Source organism: Vanellus vanellus (assembly GCF_965231255.1).
Source record: "Vanellus vanellus genome assembly, chromosome: 1".
Lineage (NCBI taxonomy): Eukaryota > Metazoa > Chordata > Aves > Charadriiformes > Charadriidae > Vanellus > Vanellus vanellus.
The window spans coordinates 219,080,861-219,099,056 of NC_138905.1; the positions used below are offsets into that span (position 1 = coordinate 219,080,861).

Below are 18,196 nucleotides of genomic sequence, written 5' to 3' on the forward strand. Positions count from 1 at the left end.
AAAAGTTTTGGGGTGCCTTTGGATCGCAAGGCAAGCGCCTGATTTTGCCAACCCTTCGGCGACTCCCTTGCTTGTGGGTTGGTTGTCTAAGCACCTAGGGTCAATCCTGGCTCCATTGACTCCAGGGCAGAATGACCCTGTGGGCAGTCCCATAGGAAAAGAAATCGGGAGAGAAAAGCAGGACTTACCATGGGCTTCTTGTACTCATTGGGCTTGATGCAGCGGACAAAAAAGGGCTGGCACACGCTGAGAGTCCTCATCAACAGCTCCAGGGACCGCTTGAACTGGCTGCTGAGCGTCGGCGAGCGCTTCCTCGTCTCCGCTCCCTGCAAAACCGCAGCGGAGCGGGCTCAGGAAATGAAAGGATAACAGTGCCTTTCCCCTCCGGCTGCGTCCCCAGGAACCTCCCGTGACAGCCGGGGGCCGGAGCGGGAAGCAGGGCCAGGGGTGGTTGAGTCTTCTGGTGGGGAGAGGACCAGGGCAGAGCTGGCGAGCTTGCAATGGCCGGACTCTGGCAACCCACTCCGTACACCCCTACCCAGGGAGGAAAAATGCCATAATTTAACTTCTCCTGCTAAAATCTCCCTGTGCAACTGGCAATCCCAACTGCCCTATGCAGAGCTATGAGGAAGATCTGCCCATGACAGCCAACAAGCCCCTTCTGGGCCATCAAAAATCTCTGTATTGCAGCTTGGGGTGATGTGTTTGCCCAGGGATGCTCCTCAGGCAATGGCTTGGGCTTCCCTGTCCCCATGCATTGCAGCATGGTCACCCCAACCCTCTGTCGTGGTTCCTCAGGTCAGGCTGAGCCCCTCCTGCTCCTTGGGGTGTAGGACCAGAGAACCATGTAGGGTGAAAAACCAGCCAGGGACATGTTCACTGCGGGGTGACTCTGCAACAGCTCCAGAAACTGCTGGTAAGGTCTATATTCCTCAGCCGGTACTACAGGGAAGATTCAAGTTGCGTTTGGAAAATAATATTAACTAGACCAAATGAGGTGGGTACTCAGGGTGAATCAGGATGATTTTGAATATTTTGCTTGGTTTAGCTCCCTGAGTTAAATGAATAATCCAATCTCCCGTTTGGGGCAAGTGTTTCTAAAGCAGAATGGAGTGGATTCCTTTAATAGCCCCTTCTCCCTGTCCTGGGAGAACTTTGTGAAACCAGCTCCAAACGAACTGAAGCCCCCCCCAGCTCATTTTGTGTGTTGGTCACTATTGCCTGAGCTCATCACACATCAGCCACAGCAGTGCTGTGGTGCTGTGTGTCTCATAGGACCTAGTTTTCAGGGAGCCTCTGTGGGGCAGCGAGTGCTGCTGGTGGGCTGGAGGAAGAGTTGGACACCAGGATGCAACTCCCTCCCAGCAAAAAACAGGGCAGACTGTGACATGACCAGATGGGCCAGAGATTTCCCAAAGGGAGGATTCCAGCAGGATTTTAATGCACGTTTCCTCCAAACATCCTCTTCTTTGCAGGTGGTCAAGCCATGCGTGCAGCCACAAAGTCCCCATTTGCATTGGCCTTGCTGCTATGTTTTGCAAGGTGGTGAGTTTTATTTCTACTTTTGCTAAGGCCTTGACATGCGCTTCATTGTATAGCACTAATAACCTGTCAGATAACATCCCCACCCTCCAAAACCGAGGAATTTCGTAGAATCACAGAATGGTTTGGGTTGGAAGGGACTATAAATATCATCTAGTCCAATCCCCCTGCCGCAGGCAGGGAATTTACACAGCTCAGGTTGGGTATGATGATAAGACAAACCCAATCAACACAAACACAAAGTCATCATGGAATTCCAACAAGAGAAAACCCAGCTCATGCACACACCAGAAAAACCTGGCCCGCTTGTCCAGGAGAGCTTGGCGGGGGCTATCAGTGACGTCTCCCAGCAAAATCCTCCCCCAAAGGACAAATTGTTAACAAACCTAGAGTAATTAATGGATGCAGCTGCTACCTGCAGAGCGTTGTAGAGTCTGGGGCTCACACTCTGTCACAGATTTGGTGAGGAATAGGCTGTTTCAGCAAGAATCCTGGTTTGGATGGCTTTGATTAATGTATTCTTATTATTTTGCTAATTACGTGCAAGGGGTCACCTCTGTGCAGTGTGAAAGGATAGACACAGGGGTTAGAAGCAGCAACAGATGCAGGAGAAGGGCTGGAAGTTGGAAGCAACTGTATGTTAGCCAGGTTTGTGAATTTGGGCTTGGCTGGGAGAGGTCTTTTTCAACTGAGGTGGTAGGAAGGGTGCAAGACTTTGTACAAGGGTCTACAAGGGACCACATGAATAGTTTGCTCCCAGACAGCAGATCCTGCCTCTCTAGGTTATCACAGAATCGTAGAATGGTTTAGGTTGGAAGGGACCTTGAAGATCATCAAGTTCCAACCCTCCTGCCATGGGCAGGGACACCTCCCACTAGAGGTTGCAGTTGGCTTGCATTTCTTTTGTCCACTCATCCAGATCTGATAAAAGGCAGTGTTGCCATCTCCATCCTTACACCTGAGAGCTTTCTGCTGGAGGGGCAGATTGTCTGAGCGGTCTGGGCTCCTCCTGTCAAGAATGGACAATCCCAGCCGTTCACGTGCTCCCTGGGCCTGATGTTTGAGCACAGACCCCTCGATGGTGGACACCAGCCATGTGGGCATCAACCAGGCTCTCGGCTACACAATGAAACCTCAGGCGAAGGCTTTGCACCAGCCTCTTCCTGCAGGTACAGGGTGACACCACTAAAGTCATTGTGGTTCCTCCCGCCTCACCTCAGCCCAAGCGTGGGGAGAACCACATCACTTCCCTTATTGGGGAAAAAAATGGCCTAAAAAAATGAGTGGAGCATCCTGCCAACACAGCTTAGCAAGGCACTGAAAAGACAGGTTTTACTGCAGATGAGGAGCACTTTTCAGCTCAAAACATAGAATCTCATAGAATTGTCTAGGTTGGAAGGGACCTTTAAGACCATTGAGTCCAACCATCAACCTAACACTGCCAAAACCACTACTAAACTATGTCCCTAAACAGACCCAGTCCTCATAGCCTGAAGAAGAAAGCTGAATATATTCTGCTTTTCTCCTGGCCAGACGTTTCTTAGCTTTCAAACTGAGACTGTAGCATCTTTGGGACACAGACTCTCTCTTCACTGACGTCCGTACAGAGTCTAGCACACAGGAGGATGTGACCTGGGTGTCACAGGGAAGGACAACCAGGATTCAAAGGTGCTGTAGCCCAGACTGGGGCACTGAGTAATCACTCAGCCTGTGCTCAGCACCAAAGGAAAAAAAAGCAGAAAAGAAAGATAATAAGAGAATTACATGATTTTCAGAGAAGCGCCATCTCAAAAGAGAAGTTCAGAAAGATGTGCAGACCAGCACGACATTCAGACATGCTCCAATGCCGTGTCTTTCCACCACCTCAAGCCAGTCTGGCTTTAAAGGTGCAGAGACGTGTGTGTCTGCTTGTGGTAACAAAGACAGAAGTCAAGGCAGACCATCATCAGGACACAAGGGGATGTTCCACCAGCATGGGGTGCCCAAGATTCCCAGTGGCACAGCTGGAGCATCAGGATATTTCCAGCATCTCTGTGAAGCTGTAAAGTCTCTAGGGACCTATTCAGACTCCTTCCTTTGGTGTCTCGGACACACTTAGGTACTTATCAGGTACTCTCCAGAACTGAGAAAGCAATAACCAGTTCAACCTATCCACACCCTGTGGCTTCAGTGCGTTAACGTGGACACAAAGTTATGTTAAGTAGGATGGTCTTACTCACAGACACAGAGTTCCAGGTAGGGCAATCACCAGGTTTTTTTCTTTGTAATATTCAAACCAAGTAAACAGAAGCAATGAGAAAATCAAGTACAAGGAGAAATGTCACTGAGCCAGAAACAGCAGGAGTTACTCCTGCTGCCCCTCTCCACCTTCTCCTCCCACTTTAAGGAGAAGGCTGCATGCTGTGCCAGGATGGCTGGGCTGAGCACTAGATCTGCCAGGGAGATGGTGACCTGCTTTGGTGGAAATGCAGAAAGATTAATTACTTAAGATGAGTTAGGGAAGGAGAGAGAAGCATGTACCACCAGCAATACTTTGGGGGAATGTTCTGGACAAAGGACTGGCCTCCCATCTCTTCAGGATTATAAGGTCACTAAAATGGACCACATCAATATGACATGCTGTTTCTCAGCCTTTTTTCTGAAGTTTGAGAAAAATGATGCTTTTTGTTTGTTATTTTGCTATATGAAATGTCAATGGGGGTGGCCTCCAGGCAACCACTGAAAGTTGAAGCCCTCTCACAGCAGGTTCTGCAGTGACATATAGGGAAGAGAGTCTCTCTCCTTAAAGGCTGTGCAGTCTGGAAAGTGCCTTCAGATGCAAAGTTGAGATAGGCTACATAACAGTGCTGAATATCACTATTTCGAACTACGACCACATTTTATAAAACTTACTGGTGTTGATATATTTGGAAAAAAATATTTGTTGACTTGGCTTTTCCACCCTTGCCTCAGTGCCTAACACATACGATCAACTATTATTCATTAGAAAACATACAGAACATGAGAATAACTATGACAACAACAAAACTCATAGAAATCATCAGTATTATGTCTCCCATTTCCCTGTATCTCCTGTTGTTGTCTTCAGAGAAAAAGACTGGCCTGGGCATTTCTGACAGATTTTGCACAACAGTTCTCTCCTGGATTTAATCCCACCATATCCTCACTCAGGAAGGATGTGGTTGGGTTTTTTTTTTGGTGTGTGGCATTGCTACAACTCTAGAGCAGGGCCCCATGAGATGTTGCAACCCAAACAATTTGCAATCGTGATATGGAGGGGAAGGAGTCCAGCTTCGGAATGAATGACTTTGGGTCATTTTGGGTCAGATCCCCCTCATTGGAATTCCAAGTCCAAACACCCCGAGACACTGCAGAGGTAAGAACGGTTGAAATTCAGCCCCATGCAAGGATTTGAATTTTGAAAGTCAGGTCCATCTCTAACATAATCCTCTGGCTATAGAAAGATTGTCATGGAAATGTGAGCAGAGTCGCAAAGCTAATGTCACAAAACCTTTAGCACACAGTATGCTACCCTATGACCAAATATCTAGCAAGAAAGGTTTGGGAAGCCATCAGAACCAGTCAGGAGATGAGATGCAACATAAAAGACCTAAAAAAGGGGCCAAGAGCCTCTTTGGATAATCACGGCAAAGTTCAATATTAACTGTGTCTTTGAAGTCTGGGATTTGAGCTTTCTCCTGAACAAAGTGTAACCCTGCCGTGAGAATGATGGCATTTCCAAGCGACCCAGAAATGCAATCCAGGAGTCTCTCTTTGCACACGATCTGTCAGCCTCCTGCCCCAAAAAGGGCAAAACAGGGCCAGATTTGCAGTTGCATGGAGGAATAATGTCCCACTGAAACCAACAGTGGCACTGTGATAAACAACAGCCAAATCCCACAGATGGTCCATCTGACGTTAATTAAAATGATTCAAATATCAGGAAAAAAGCCCAAAACTTTGGCTCGGGCTGGTTCTGATTTTATCCAAACCGAATCCCCATCATTACAAAGCTCTTTTGTATTGAATCCTAGAAACAAACGTCACAGTCGTACACCTGCATCTATTCAACAAGCCATAAAAATGCTCTCCATCACATTAGTCACTTGAAATGGATCCTCTATAGATAGTGCAGGAAGAGGAATAAACTGACAAGAGCAAAGCACAATCCTTGCCAAGGAGAGGTGAATATACAACAGAGGAACTCAGGTATTCAGTTTACCTTTGGTGTGGGTGTGGGCGACTGGCCAAATGTGCTGGATGCATAGCCACAGAGAAACTACATGAAGCACAGGTAAAAAACAAAACAAACAAAACAAAACAAAACAAAACAAAACAAAACAAAACAAAACAAAACAAAACAAAACAAAACAAAACAAAACAAAAAAAGAGACAGAGAAGAGCAAATAGTGAAAAGAAGGAATAACTGAAACGGGAGCCTGACATTTTTAGTCTTGGAGGTCCAACTGTTAAAATATTTCATGAACAAAATGCATTCATTCTTAAATTTTGTTTATTCCCCTCCTGGCTTTTCTTCTTTGTCTCCATGTTCACTTCCCTGAAGCTGAAGGAACTGCCACTGTCCAGCTCTTGCCTCTTGGAAACAACTCCTCTACAACTTTTAACCTTACTCGTTATCCATCCAGGTTCAGCCACCCCCACTCCTCTCCCTCACACATCCCTGCTCTCCTGTGACCGGTGCTCTCAATACACAGCGGGTTGGAAGATGGCAGGGAAAAAAACAAAATCACAAAAATTCTGAAGAAATCTCTCCCTCCCTTCATCCCTAATTTTAATCCAACTAATCAGATAATTTCTATAGAATTGAAATTTTTGCAACGGGGAAAGCCCCCTATTTATTTTTTGCCTTCACTGCTTTCCACCCCTCACTGTTGCTTCTCCCCGTTCCTTGAGCAACCAGCACTGTCAGACCATACCAGCTGATTCCTCAGAGGAACAGTGTACAATTCCCACTGAATCCACCATTTCACCTGGCACCGCTCAAAGCAATGTTCCGATTCAGCAAGCACACGCAGAGAGACCTCCTCCGTGATGTGTAAATCAGGCTGCACAGCCCCCTGTGCTCCAGTAGTACCCAGTTCACCACACAGGTTTCATTGTGCACAAATATTAGGTTTTTCAGGGACCAAATGGCTAGTAAAATATTCAAATACACACTCTTGACTAGTTTTCAAACTTCTCTGATCTGTGGTGTTTTCAAGTTTCTGGCATGTAAAGATCCCATTTGAAAGACTGGGTGTAAAGCAGATACGGACTTAGAATCATAGAATCATAGAATGGTCTAGGTTGGAAAGGACCTTGAAGATCATCGAGTTCCAACCCCCCTGCCATAGGCAGGGACACCTTGCACTAGACCAGGTTGCCCAAGGCCACGTCCAGCCTGGCCTTGAACACCTCCAGGGATGGGGCCTCAACAGCCTCTCTGGGCAACCTCTTCCAGTGCCTCACCACCCTCACAGTGAAAATCTTCTTCCTAATGTTTAATCTGGATCTGCCCTGTTCCAGTTTAAAGCCATTCCCCTCGTCCTATCACTACATGCCCGAGTAAAAAGTCCTTCCCCAGCTCTCCTGTGGGCCCCCTTTAGGTACTGGAAGGCCGCAATAAGATCTCCCCTTGCTTTTCACTTACTCACAAAATCCCACAAACTCATTGATAAGCTCCTGAGGACCAAAGGTTGGAAATAAATACCTCGTTATTTGATTTAGACCTTAGCAAAGTAGTCACTTGTCTCTTTTTAAGGGAAGATTGACCTGGTCTGAATGTCTCTGGAAGATTTCTCCACGAATTGTCTCACTGATGCTTGGGGACGGTGTGCACACTTCCAAGAAGAGCCTTTGCCCCAGCTCTTTGCTACATTCAGTCAATTCCCACGACCCATGCTCACCTGCTCCTTCTTTTGGGGAACGTGTTTTAAGAAAGGGTCTGTGAAGATCACTGCATTTTGGTGGAAAGCAATGGCAAAATCATCTCGGCCCTGGTGTTGGATCCTGCTCATCTGAGCAGTTTTGTTTGTGTGGTGTACAGGGGATTTGTGCTCTCCCAGTTCACACTAACACTGTGCATGATTAGGGGAGCTGGTACACAATGTTTGTTCCTCTTCCAGTTCCATGCCAGTCAGGTTACTAATCTCTTATTCAAATAAGAAAAGCAGAGATCACTAAAGTATCAAAGCACAGGGACCACCACTCCAGACAGATTCTGAAGGTGTTTAATGGAACTATAAAAGAAAAGGTTTATTTCAAGAAAAGTGCTCTGATGCTTCAAAAGGTCTCAGCTTTCATGTCCTAGACAATGTCCAGGTGGACATCTCAATTTTGCTGTCATATACTTCCAGCATCTTTTAAAGATGCTTGGTAGGTGTTCCCGTGAAGATGTCTGCATGGCTGTGTAAACCTGAGAGCTCCCTCTCTTCGGCTCTCCAGAATGCATCTCTGCTCTGCCCGAACAAGCAAGAAATCACTTCCAAGGCGAACTGCAAAGCTTGCACCGAAAAGAAAAAGCAGTGAGGAACAAGCAATAAAAAGCAAAGTAAATGGCAGCACTGATGCTAAGGGAGGTAGCGTCTACTTCAGCGGGAGTATCCACATCTAGGGATACCTCTGAACCCACCGGGAGTGTCAAGCCAATTGGCAGCTGAAGTGGGACTGATAAACGTTATCTTGTTCCTAATGACGTCAAAGGGATATTGATCATTCATTACAGCAGGAGCAAAACTGAGTGGCTAAGGGTTATGAACAAGGCTTGCAAAAGTGGCTGTAGCCTATTTAAAGACATTTCTTGGGAATTTAAACATTTCTTTCCCTTTGCAGTCAAAGGAATTCAGCGCTTATATCTGTTTGGCACTCCTGAAAGTCCTTAAATCCCTTGGACCACCAGTGGCAACGGCTGGCATTTGGAAACAGGACCCCCAACTTCTAAAAAACTTGGTTGCTTTGGAAAACATTATCCCCACCCTCTGCAGTCCCATGGCCTTGCCTAGGGAAAGACTGGGGGATCTGGCCATAGTGACATATCTGTCTAGACTTTCAGGTTCTGCAAGGTTGATATTTTAAAAAACTTACGACTTTAATTTTGGGAACGGGGCTGATGATGTCTTAGTAGGGAGGTGTAGATGTTCAACTTATGAAAAGATCATATATTTAGAATCACAGAATGGCTAGAGTTGGAAGGGACCTTGAAGATCATCTTGTTCTATCTCCTCTGCCATGGGCAGGGACACCTTCCACCAGCCCAGGTCACTCAAAGCCCTGTCCAACCTGGCCCTGAACACTTTGAGGGATGGGTGATACAGTCACTAATCTCAGCATTTAAGCTGGTATCCTGGTAATAAATGCTCAAATGGAATGGTAAGAGTTAAAGCGACAATTGTGGCTTTCTCCAAAGCTTCAGCGCGTGTGGTCTTCTCCCACACTGAGACTGGAGTAAGCACCTCCTGGAGGACTGGGATCTGGATAGGGGAGCTTTAAAGTTCAGCTTTCGTAACTGGCATCCCTTTTCCCTGCTGTCATAACAGTAAAACACGACTGGTTGTCTGGTCCCTCCCAGTCCTGCTGTGGCGCTTAAGGGCCAGCCAGATTGTCCCTTCGTTCTGCTCTGGTCTACAAGTGTTTGGTTTTCATTTCCCACTCTATTATACACAGACTACTCAATTGGAGGGGCTAGCTCTTTCTCTCTCAGATTTCTACAGTCACAAACCTTATTGTCCTCATCCCTACACACTTAGAAGAGGAGCAATCACAGCACAAAATAATATTTGATGAATTGAATGCAGTGAACTGGGGGTGCGCGTGTGGATGTACCCATGACACTGCATGAACACTTTCTGTTAGTTGGCTCACACTAACAGGTTGGAAACACCCCAAACAGCATCAGAGCAATATGACTCTTTGCAACTCTTCCGGCCCTTCCAGAAATAACCCCCGTGAATAAAGATCTTCTCTCCCCTGCATTACCATCGCCACATCTGCTTGGAAGATCTGCTTGATGAATTTGTTTTTTGAGGAATGCACCAGCTGAATGATGTCTCCATGCAGCGTGTCCCTGTTTTTCTCCAAGAAACCTAGAGGAATAATGGGACAACACATAGATAGATGACACAGTGCAACATGGTCAGGACGTGCCCTGCAAGCAGTCTCTGGGTTGCTGGACTACTAGCAGTTCTCAGGGAGGTAACGGGGGTAATGAGTGGGCAGAGAAAGGAAGACCAAGAGAAAACAGACACAGGTGCATCTTTAGACTGGATCAAAGATGCATGTGGTGCAAAGCACTGTGAGACTGTCATGGGCACGCATGAGTGAAAGAGCACCAACATCTGCAGCTCATGGGCACCACTGAAGGTCCAAGTCATTGCAGTCAGAAAAGGAGTACACCGACACTACTGTGGGCTACCATCCTGCCCTGCCCCAATGCAGCAGCAGCTCACCTTCCCCCGAGCACCCCCTCACACCTGCAGTGCCCCAGGAGCTGCCTCATACCTTTTGTTTCGTAGTAAACAATTCCAGCAAAATGGTTAATACCAAACTGGGTTTCATAGTTATTCTTCGGAGGAATGTAGTTGGTGTTAAGCTTGTGCTGGGAGTTCAGCTTGTGTAACATGGTGGCATCTGTACCCTGTGCACGCAGGAAAAGATATGACTTTTAGCCAGGGTTTGTCCCATTAAAATAATTTTCCAAGCAACAGTGCATTTCTTTTTTGTTTTGGGTGACAATGTGTATTTATTTGGAAAAGAGATGTGTTGGAGGGGATATCTCAAGTGCAGAAATTAAAGAAATGGACTAAATATCACTGCTATGTTGTGCTATATTCAAGATAGTGCGGTCCAAAGGGAGTGCATTTAACATTATTTTCTCTTAAATTTTTTCAAAGACTATTCTTGAGCCTTTTGCAGACATTTTCTTCCATCAGAAATACTAACTTGTTTTAAGCATGGTTGTGGTACTCAGGGAAGAAAATGTGACAGAGCAATAAAAACTGTGATTCAGCAACCCCGTGGTGAACGTGTATTTGGAGCAGGTAAGCCCTCTCATGGGGTGCCAGCATGCAAAGTGCAAAGGGGGTAAAAACAGGAGAGTCACTGGCAGCAGGGCTGAGCCCAAAACACACCTTGGGGAACTTGCTCTCCTCATCAATGAGGGAGATGATGTTCATGGGCTTGATGGCAATCATGTCCAAGGCATCCTGGTTATCAGTGAACTCGATGTGCTGCCAGTTGATGTTCTCCAGGTTGTACTCCTCCTGCTCTAGTTTGAAGACATGGCGCACGAAGAACTGCTGCAGGTTCTCATTCGCAAAGTTAATGCAAAGCTGCTCAAAACTGTGGAGGGAAGGTCAAGGAAAGACCACTTTAGATCCACCGTGCTCCATTTCTCTCCATGCTCGAAGCAGTACTCTAAGACCTTGTCAACCACTCAGTAAGGTTGCTGCTGGCTGAGAATTTCCTTATTGGTTCAGATAATCAGTTTGTCTCCCCCAAAACAATGTTATAGCCATTATACATGTGTAGCCTAAACCAATCAGTTGGAGATTATCTCCTATGTCTATTATGTGGCCAGTACTTGAACAACTAAAGGAAATATATTGTCTGCTGCAACATAAAAGTGATTAGTTCTGATAATCTCTCATATAGAAAAAAGCTTCACCCAGTCCAGTCCTGCTCACCTCAGGAAAGGTGACAGGACTGCAAGACCTTGAGCTGGGGGTGGTGAAGGAAGGTTAAGAGCTGGTTGTCCTTTTGCAGGCTCCATACCTGTTCACAGTGAAGTTCTCAAAGCCAAAGATGTCAAGGAGGCCGATGGATCTCCTGACACTTTTGAGTTCCTGGGAAGGAGGTCTGTAAATTGCAGCGTTGATCTTCTCCACGATCCACACAAAAAGCCGCCCATAAATTCCCTGCAACATCCCAAAGACGGAGCTCATTGAGACATGTTCACAGTTCACCCTGCTAGTCTGCAGCACCATTCAGATGGCACAGGGGCCCCTAAAGCATGGCCAGGAACTGGACAGTCCTTGAGGACATGCTAACCAACATTTATGCCAGAGTCTTGGCATGGTTTAAAGCTTCAAGAGCTGTTACGTAGATCAAGGAAAACGGACCTGAAAGCCTCAATAAAAGACAACCAAAAGCAAAATCCCTAAATTTTGGATCTATGGGCTTGCTCTAAAGCCAGACAGTCCTTTCCTTGGTTTCCAAACATCTCTTTCTACACATCAGCAGAGCTATGTTATACTGCTAAGAGAAACCAAGGACACCTCATCTGGGCAAGGTGCTGACTTAAATGTTGCAGCACTGGCTGAACAGTTTGCTGAATTAATGAAGAAGCTATTGCTGCTGCAGTAATTCCAGAATTCCATGTTTTACAGTGTTATTCATTTCTTTTGTATAAGCTACAGCAGGACTACCAGGAGGGAAGCCTATTTCTAAGGCCCATCACCACTAGAGAACTCACTGTCTGGATTTGCAGACTAGTTAACTATCAAACCAGCTAGCTTGATCTACCAGTTCTCCACAGATAGAGCGGGGGCCCTAAGGTGGACAAAGTATGCCACCAGTGCTTGTTTTGCAGCCTTACACAGGGCTGCAAGCAACACAGCAGCAATGTGCACCCATCCCATCAACCTTCATCACCCTAAAGCCTCAGGTGATGCTCTCTCTAGGTGCTCTGATAGCTGCTGAACTGCTCTCCCCCTGTTCCTGCAACGTTTGGCTTTATTTACTGCCGCAGACATGCCCAGATCCTGAAATTCAGGTGTGGGTGTTACAGGTGTTGATAGAGCTGCTCTGATTTATAGCAGCTGAGGATCTAACCCTGGGGCTCAAGCTGGGATGTTTTCCTGAAGTTGAGGTGAAGTCATTTTGGAATGCTGGCCCCTGCCACAGGGCACCTTTGCGTATAGACAGTCTCAAGTCCAGATTGCACGCTCCCTGAGGACAAGGCTATCTAGACTCCTTCCATCTCAACTTCTTATGCATCCCAATGAGAACATAGTTTCAACGCCATCTGCTGATCTGAGCTCATGCGGGCACCAAGTGAGACACTTCTCCTGAGCACTGGATGGTCTGGTCTCAAAACTGGCAGATTTCTTCAGTTTATCAACAAAAGCAGACAGGAATGTCCTAAGATTTACCTTTACAAAAGCGTCCCTCACATCCAGCGCTTGTTCCATGCTGAGAGGGGTGGATACAGTCTCACCCCTGGTGATTATGGTCCGGCTGGTAAGGCAGTTCATCACGTCCTGAGGGTCAACCTGGTAAAGATACCACCACACACAGCTGTTGACTTTACAACACAAGGAGTCCTTACAATGGCCTGGGCTACCAGTCTGAATGTGTGCGGCCAGAGAGGAACAGTGCCGCGCTCCATGTCTGGAGGAAAGTGACTTGTCTTAGCTGTACAGAGAAAATATCTCAAATGATGTCACAGACATTTTCAGAGAGAGTAATTAACACGTTTATAAAGTGTTTTACTACGGAAAGTGTTCTTGTGACTTAGTGTGAGATGTTAATGAGGTGTGGGGTGAGAACATGAAAAAGCAAAGCTTGCAAAGCTCTATCCCACCAGCATGAATGTAGCTTTGCATCCCCTTGACCCCTTTTCATATTTCTGAGATCACACCAGGGAAGTGTCCACTCCCTAAAGTACATGAAAACAGCCTGTGGACAGCTGCAGATCACACTCTGAGACCAGCAGTGCCTATGGAGATGAGACGGTGTCCCTGAGGGAGCCCTGTTACCTGCTGAAGAGGCCACTGAAGAATGCTCCATCCACTGCATGGATGGTTTGGGTGAGGGTCATCTCACCTCACTTCAGATACATACAGTACAGATGACACCTCTCTCTCAGTTACTGTAATGAACCCCCTTTTCATCAATGAGGGAAACACTCTGTTTTAGGCACCAAGCTATTTTGGATGTCCTTTTTAGGATGACATGCCACCAAAGCACCTGTTTCTCTCCACTGGTGTGAAAGGGAGCTCAGATACTCAGCTCAGATGGAGACACCCACCTCCATGCTGCCAGTGCAAGGCAGAGTATGGCTTACCCGGGCCTCTCCAGCCTCCTAGAGCTGGTCGTGTAACGAGAACCTGGCTCAGATGAAGCTTTGTTGCAACACTGGGAATATGGGAACAATCCAGAAAGGGGACAGCAGCACCGCAGAGCCACTGACCTCCAGCAACGATGCCGCAGTGATTAGCGACGCCGACTGAACAACCTCACAGGCATCCAGGTTGTCATAGGTCCGAGCTGGGGGGGAGAAAGGCAGAGGGAAAGCAGTCAGCAAGGGACACAGCTCTGCGGAAGTTAGATGGGATGAGGGAAAGGGTCTTTCTCCACTGCCTCCCTGTGATGACCAGGAAAAATACGGCCCTCAGAAGGGAGAGGAAAGTTCATGCGGCTGCTGGAGTCCTTCTGCTGGCCACAAAGGACCCGTACTCTGCTCTGCCAGCCACCCTAAACGACTGATGGGGTAAAAACGTTTCTAGCATGTAAGTGCCTTAGGCTTCTGCCTTCCAAAGAGGCTTTTAAAATCACTGTCATTTCTGACAGCAGGGCGGTTTGGTAGCTTTCCAGGAGCATTTCCAATCACACAGTCAAACGCTCCATTAGTCTCTCCTTGCAAAACCTGAGTCTACTGAATGGCCTGTGGCCATATTCAACCTCCTTACATTGAGGAAAGGCGGATGCCACTGGGCACACTGGAGTCTGGGAGCCCTGCAGAGTGGGCAGGTGGACTTATTCTTCCTTTCTTGTCCTTACACGCCACAGTAAACACCTGAGTCCCTGGCATGGCACCATGGCAGGTGGTGTGGATACAGCCCTCCGTCCCTAAGCTTGGCTCCCTCTCACCATGCAGAATAAGGAGTAGAAGTGTGTTGGACCACATCCCTGTATTTTGTCCTTTTACCTTCATATTGCAAGTTGCCCATGTGCAGGATGGCAGCCAGCAGCTTGGAGATCTCCCAGTTCTCCGTGTCGGTGAACATAAGGACCTTCATTGCAGAGCGGATGTTGGCGTATTCCTTGCTATCATCTCTGCCATCGCAGGTTGTGCAGTTACCCTGGGGAGGTGAAGAGGTAGCACAGTGCATGGGGTAATGCATACTCTACTCTGCCCTGGTGAGGCCACATCTGGAGTACTGTGTCCAGTTCTGGGTTCCCTGGTTCAAGAAGGACAGCTAATTGCTGGAGAGAGTCCAGTGGAGGGTTATGAAGATGATCAGGGGACTGGAGAATCTCTGTGATGAGGAAAGGCTGAGAGCCCTGGGGCTGTTCAGCCTGGAGAAGAGAAGACTGAGAGGGAATCTCATCAATGCTTATCGATATCTAAAGGGTGGGTGGCAAGAGGATGGGGCCAGACTCTTTCCAGTGGTGCCCAGCAACAGGACAAGGGGCAATGGGCACAAACTGGAACACGGGAAATTCCATCTCAACATGAGGAAATATTTCTTTCCTGTGAGGGAGGCAGAGCACTGGCACAGGCTGCCCAGAGAGGTGGGGGAGTCTTCTTCTCTGGAAACATTCAAAACCCGCCTGGATGCATTCCTGTGCAACCTGCTGTAGGTGACCCTGCTCTGGCAGGAGGGTTGGACTAGATGGTCTCTAGAGGTGCCTCCCAACCCTGACTGTTCTGTGGTTTTTTAAACCAGAGAGCATCTGGGTGTAACCCTATGCTACCCGGGGCTTCACCCTAAACCAGCAGCCATTTTGTTAAAGGGATGAATAAGCAAAACATGATGTTGAACCTGTGGATCTGGCTCTGCCCTTTGGTGTACACTATGATTCGGTGCTCAGCCTTGTGACCTGCACTTACCCTGCTGTCCCCGGCTACGCAGTGTCTGGCTGCAATCAACAGAGGAGAAAGAGCTCCCTGAGGTGGGGATAGAGAACAAGAAGGAAACATACCAGAGGCTTTCACCGATCCAGCTAGAAAGCTGGGTCCCAGCCTTGCTGATGATGGGCCAGTCTTAATTACACCTGCTTCTACCACATCCTCCGGATTGCAACACTGATATGTAGTGAGTGGGGCTGGAAATTACTGGGTCTGTCAGACACGTGGAGCAGAGACAGTTCAGCACCGTATGCTGCTGAGAATGTGCCATTCAGCCACATACTCCTCCCTGTCCATCACTGCTGCAAGATCATCAGGTCATATAGAATCATAGAATGGTTTGGGTTGGAAAGTACCTTAAAGATCATCTAGTTCCAAACCCCCTGCCATGGGCAGGGACACCTCCCACTAGACCAGGTTGCTCCAAGCCCCATCCAACCTGGCTTTGAACACCTCCAGGGATGGGGCAGCCACAGCTTCTCTGGGCAACCTGTTCCAGTGTCTCACCTCCCTCACAGGAAAGAATTTCTTGCTAATATCTAATCTAAACCTTCTCTCTTTCAGTTTAAAACCATTACCCGTCGTCCTATCACTCTACTGCCTTATAAAGAGTCTGTCCCCATCTTTCCTGTAGCCCCTTTTGGTACTGGATGGGGCTATAAGGTCTCCCCAGAGTCTTCTCTTCTCCAGGCTGAACAACCCCAACTCTCTCAACCTGTCCTCACAGCAGAGGTTCTTCAGCCCTCTGATAATTTTTGTGGCCTCCTCTGGCCCCGCTCCACCAGGTCCATGTCTCTCCTGTGCTAAGGCCCCCGAGCTGGAGGCAGCACTGCAGGGGGGTCTCCCCAGAGCAGAGCACAGGGGCAGAATTTCTCCCTCCCTTGCCCTGCTGGCCATGCTTCTTTTGATGCAGCCCAGGATGCTGTTAGCTTTCTGGGCTGCCAGTGCACATTGCTGGCTCTCATTGTTGAGCTTCTCATCAACAAACGCCCCCAAGTCCTTCTCCTCAGGACTGCTCTCAGTCCAACAGCCTTGTTATTTCCAACTATATTTAACTCCCTTGCTATTTCCAAACAAGTTCTCTGGGCACCAAACACCAAAATTATCCAAGCTTGTGTCCTGCTCCACAGGGACATTGGAAATAACCCGTCTTATACACAGGGGTTAAGGGTTTGCACTAAGACTGAGGCTTGAGGTGGTGCGACAAAGAAGTCCTTCAGACCCTGTGGCTAAGACTCAGGAAGGTCAAAACCAACAAAGCAGCTCTTGGCCATGGAGGACGCACCTCTCACTTCTCCCTAAGAATCTCTCACCACATCAATCCCACAACACCTCTGCTTCGCTGAGCTCTCACCATCGCAAGGTAGTTGTAGTCCGTGGCTTTCCCAAGACCCAGCTTCTTCTTCTGCTCCATCGTCATTCCTCTCAGCATGCAATAAAACACGTGGTAATTCCTCTCGTCCTGAGCCTGCAGTAGAAGAGCAAGCATTAGCTCTGCAATGAGAAGTGGCACTGCAATGGTCGACTGACCGAGTGCCCTCTCCCACGCCTTGAGGATGTATCACCTTACCTGCCTGCAGACCCGGGACTTCTCCAGCAGGTACTGTTCAATCTTCGCCCCCTCGATGGCTCCCCTTTTGTTGAAGTGGATGTCAATGTACTTCCCAAATCTGCTGGAGTTGTCATTACGGATGGTCTTTGCATTCCCGAAAGCTGTGGGGAAGAATTGCAGTGGGTTAGAGAGGACCTGTTGCAGGGGGGATCATGGCTCTGGTCTCATGGGCAAAAAAAATAATCGAAAGAGGGGGGCTGAGAGGGTAAAATCAGCCCCAGAGTCTTTCCCTTAAGTTTAGCTGGCTCAGTTTCACCTCAGCATGGGGAAACAGGATATACAGCAGATGACTGTCCTCAGAAATAAAGAGAGGAGCACAGAGAAGGAGGCATGGGAACGGGGTGACCTTACGCAGGAAGAAGGGCTAGGACAGCAGGGTTTTGGCAGCAGCTGATGAAATACAAGAGGGTTGAGCAAGGCTGGCAGGAAGATGCTGCAGTGTGCGAGGTGACGCTGCGAGGGAAATGACAGAGCTGCTGGTGAGTGATTTGGTGACTGAGAGGGAAGGGAAAGAGCTTGTCCTTCAGGGAAACACTGAGGACTAAGCCAGCCTCCAGAGGGAGACTTCTCCCTGCAAACAGACTGTGTGCAAAGGTACCCATTTCCATCCTTTGCATGGGTGTGGACCGCTGGCATGAATGCATTGGCCAAGCATGCCCCGGTTCCAGGATTGCTGGCAGGTGATGGAGATGCATTTGAAATACTCTCTTCCTCTCAGTCCTAGCAGTGATGAAGTGTATGTTCAAAAACACTCTGTGTGCATGCTATGCACCGAGGTGTTCCACTGTAGTGACACCCCACCTGGAGTGCTGCCTCCAGCTCTGGAGCCCCCAACATAAGAAGGACATGGACCTGTTGGAGTGGGTCCAGAGGAGGGCCACAAAGATGATCAGAGGGCTGCAGCACCTCTCCTATGAGGTCAGGCTGAGAGACTTGGGGCTGTTCAGCCTGGAGAAGAGAAGGCTCTGGGGATACCTTATAGCTGCTTTCCAGTACCTGAAGGGCGCCTACAAGAAAGCTGGGGAGGGACTTTTTACAAGGGCGTGTAGTGATAGGACGAGAGGTAATGGCTTCAAACTGGAAGAGGAGAGATTTAGATTAAGCATTAGGAAGAAATTTTTCACTGTGAGAGTGGTGAGGCACTGGCCCCAGTTGCCCAGAGAAGCTGTGGCTGCCCCATCCCTGGAGGTGTT

General features: G+C 48.0%; 1 protein-coding gene across 1 annotated transcript in view; it reads right to left on the reverse strand.

The window, feature by feature from the left end:
* MYO7A (myosin VIIA) overlaps window positions 1-18,196 on the reverse strand; it is a gene marked incomplete at both ends in the record, with an annotated part of 67,335 nt that overhangs the window by 37,525 nt on the left and 11,614 nt on the right. The window contains 10 exons of the mRNA XM_082498339.1: window positions 189-326; window positions 9,517-9,623; window positions 10,039-10,174; window positions 10,668-10,878; window positions 11,311-11,453; window positions 12,690-12,809; window positions 13,730-13,806; window positions 14,468-14,621; window positions 16,746-16,859; window positions 16,962-17,104. Coding sequence (XP_082354465.1) covers window positions 189-326; window positions 9,517-9,623; window positions 10,039-10,174; window positions 10,668-10,878; window positions 11,311-11,453; window positions 12,690-12,809; window positions 13,730-13,806; window positions 14,468-14,621; window positions 16,746-16,859; window positions 16,962-17,104 — 1,343 coding nt within the window. The remainder of the gene's footprint in view (window positions 1-188; window positions 327-9,516; window positions 9,624-10,038; window positions 10,175-10,667; window positions 10,879-11,310; window positions 11,454-12,689; window positions 12,810-13,729; window positions 13,807-14,467; window positions 14,622-16,745; window positions 16,860-16,961; window positions 17,105-18,196) is intronic.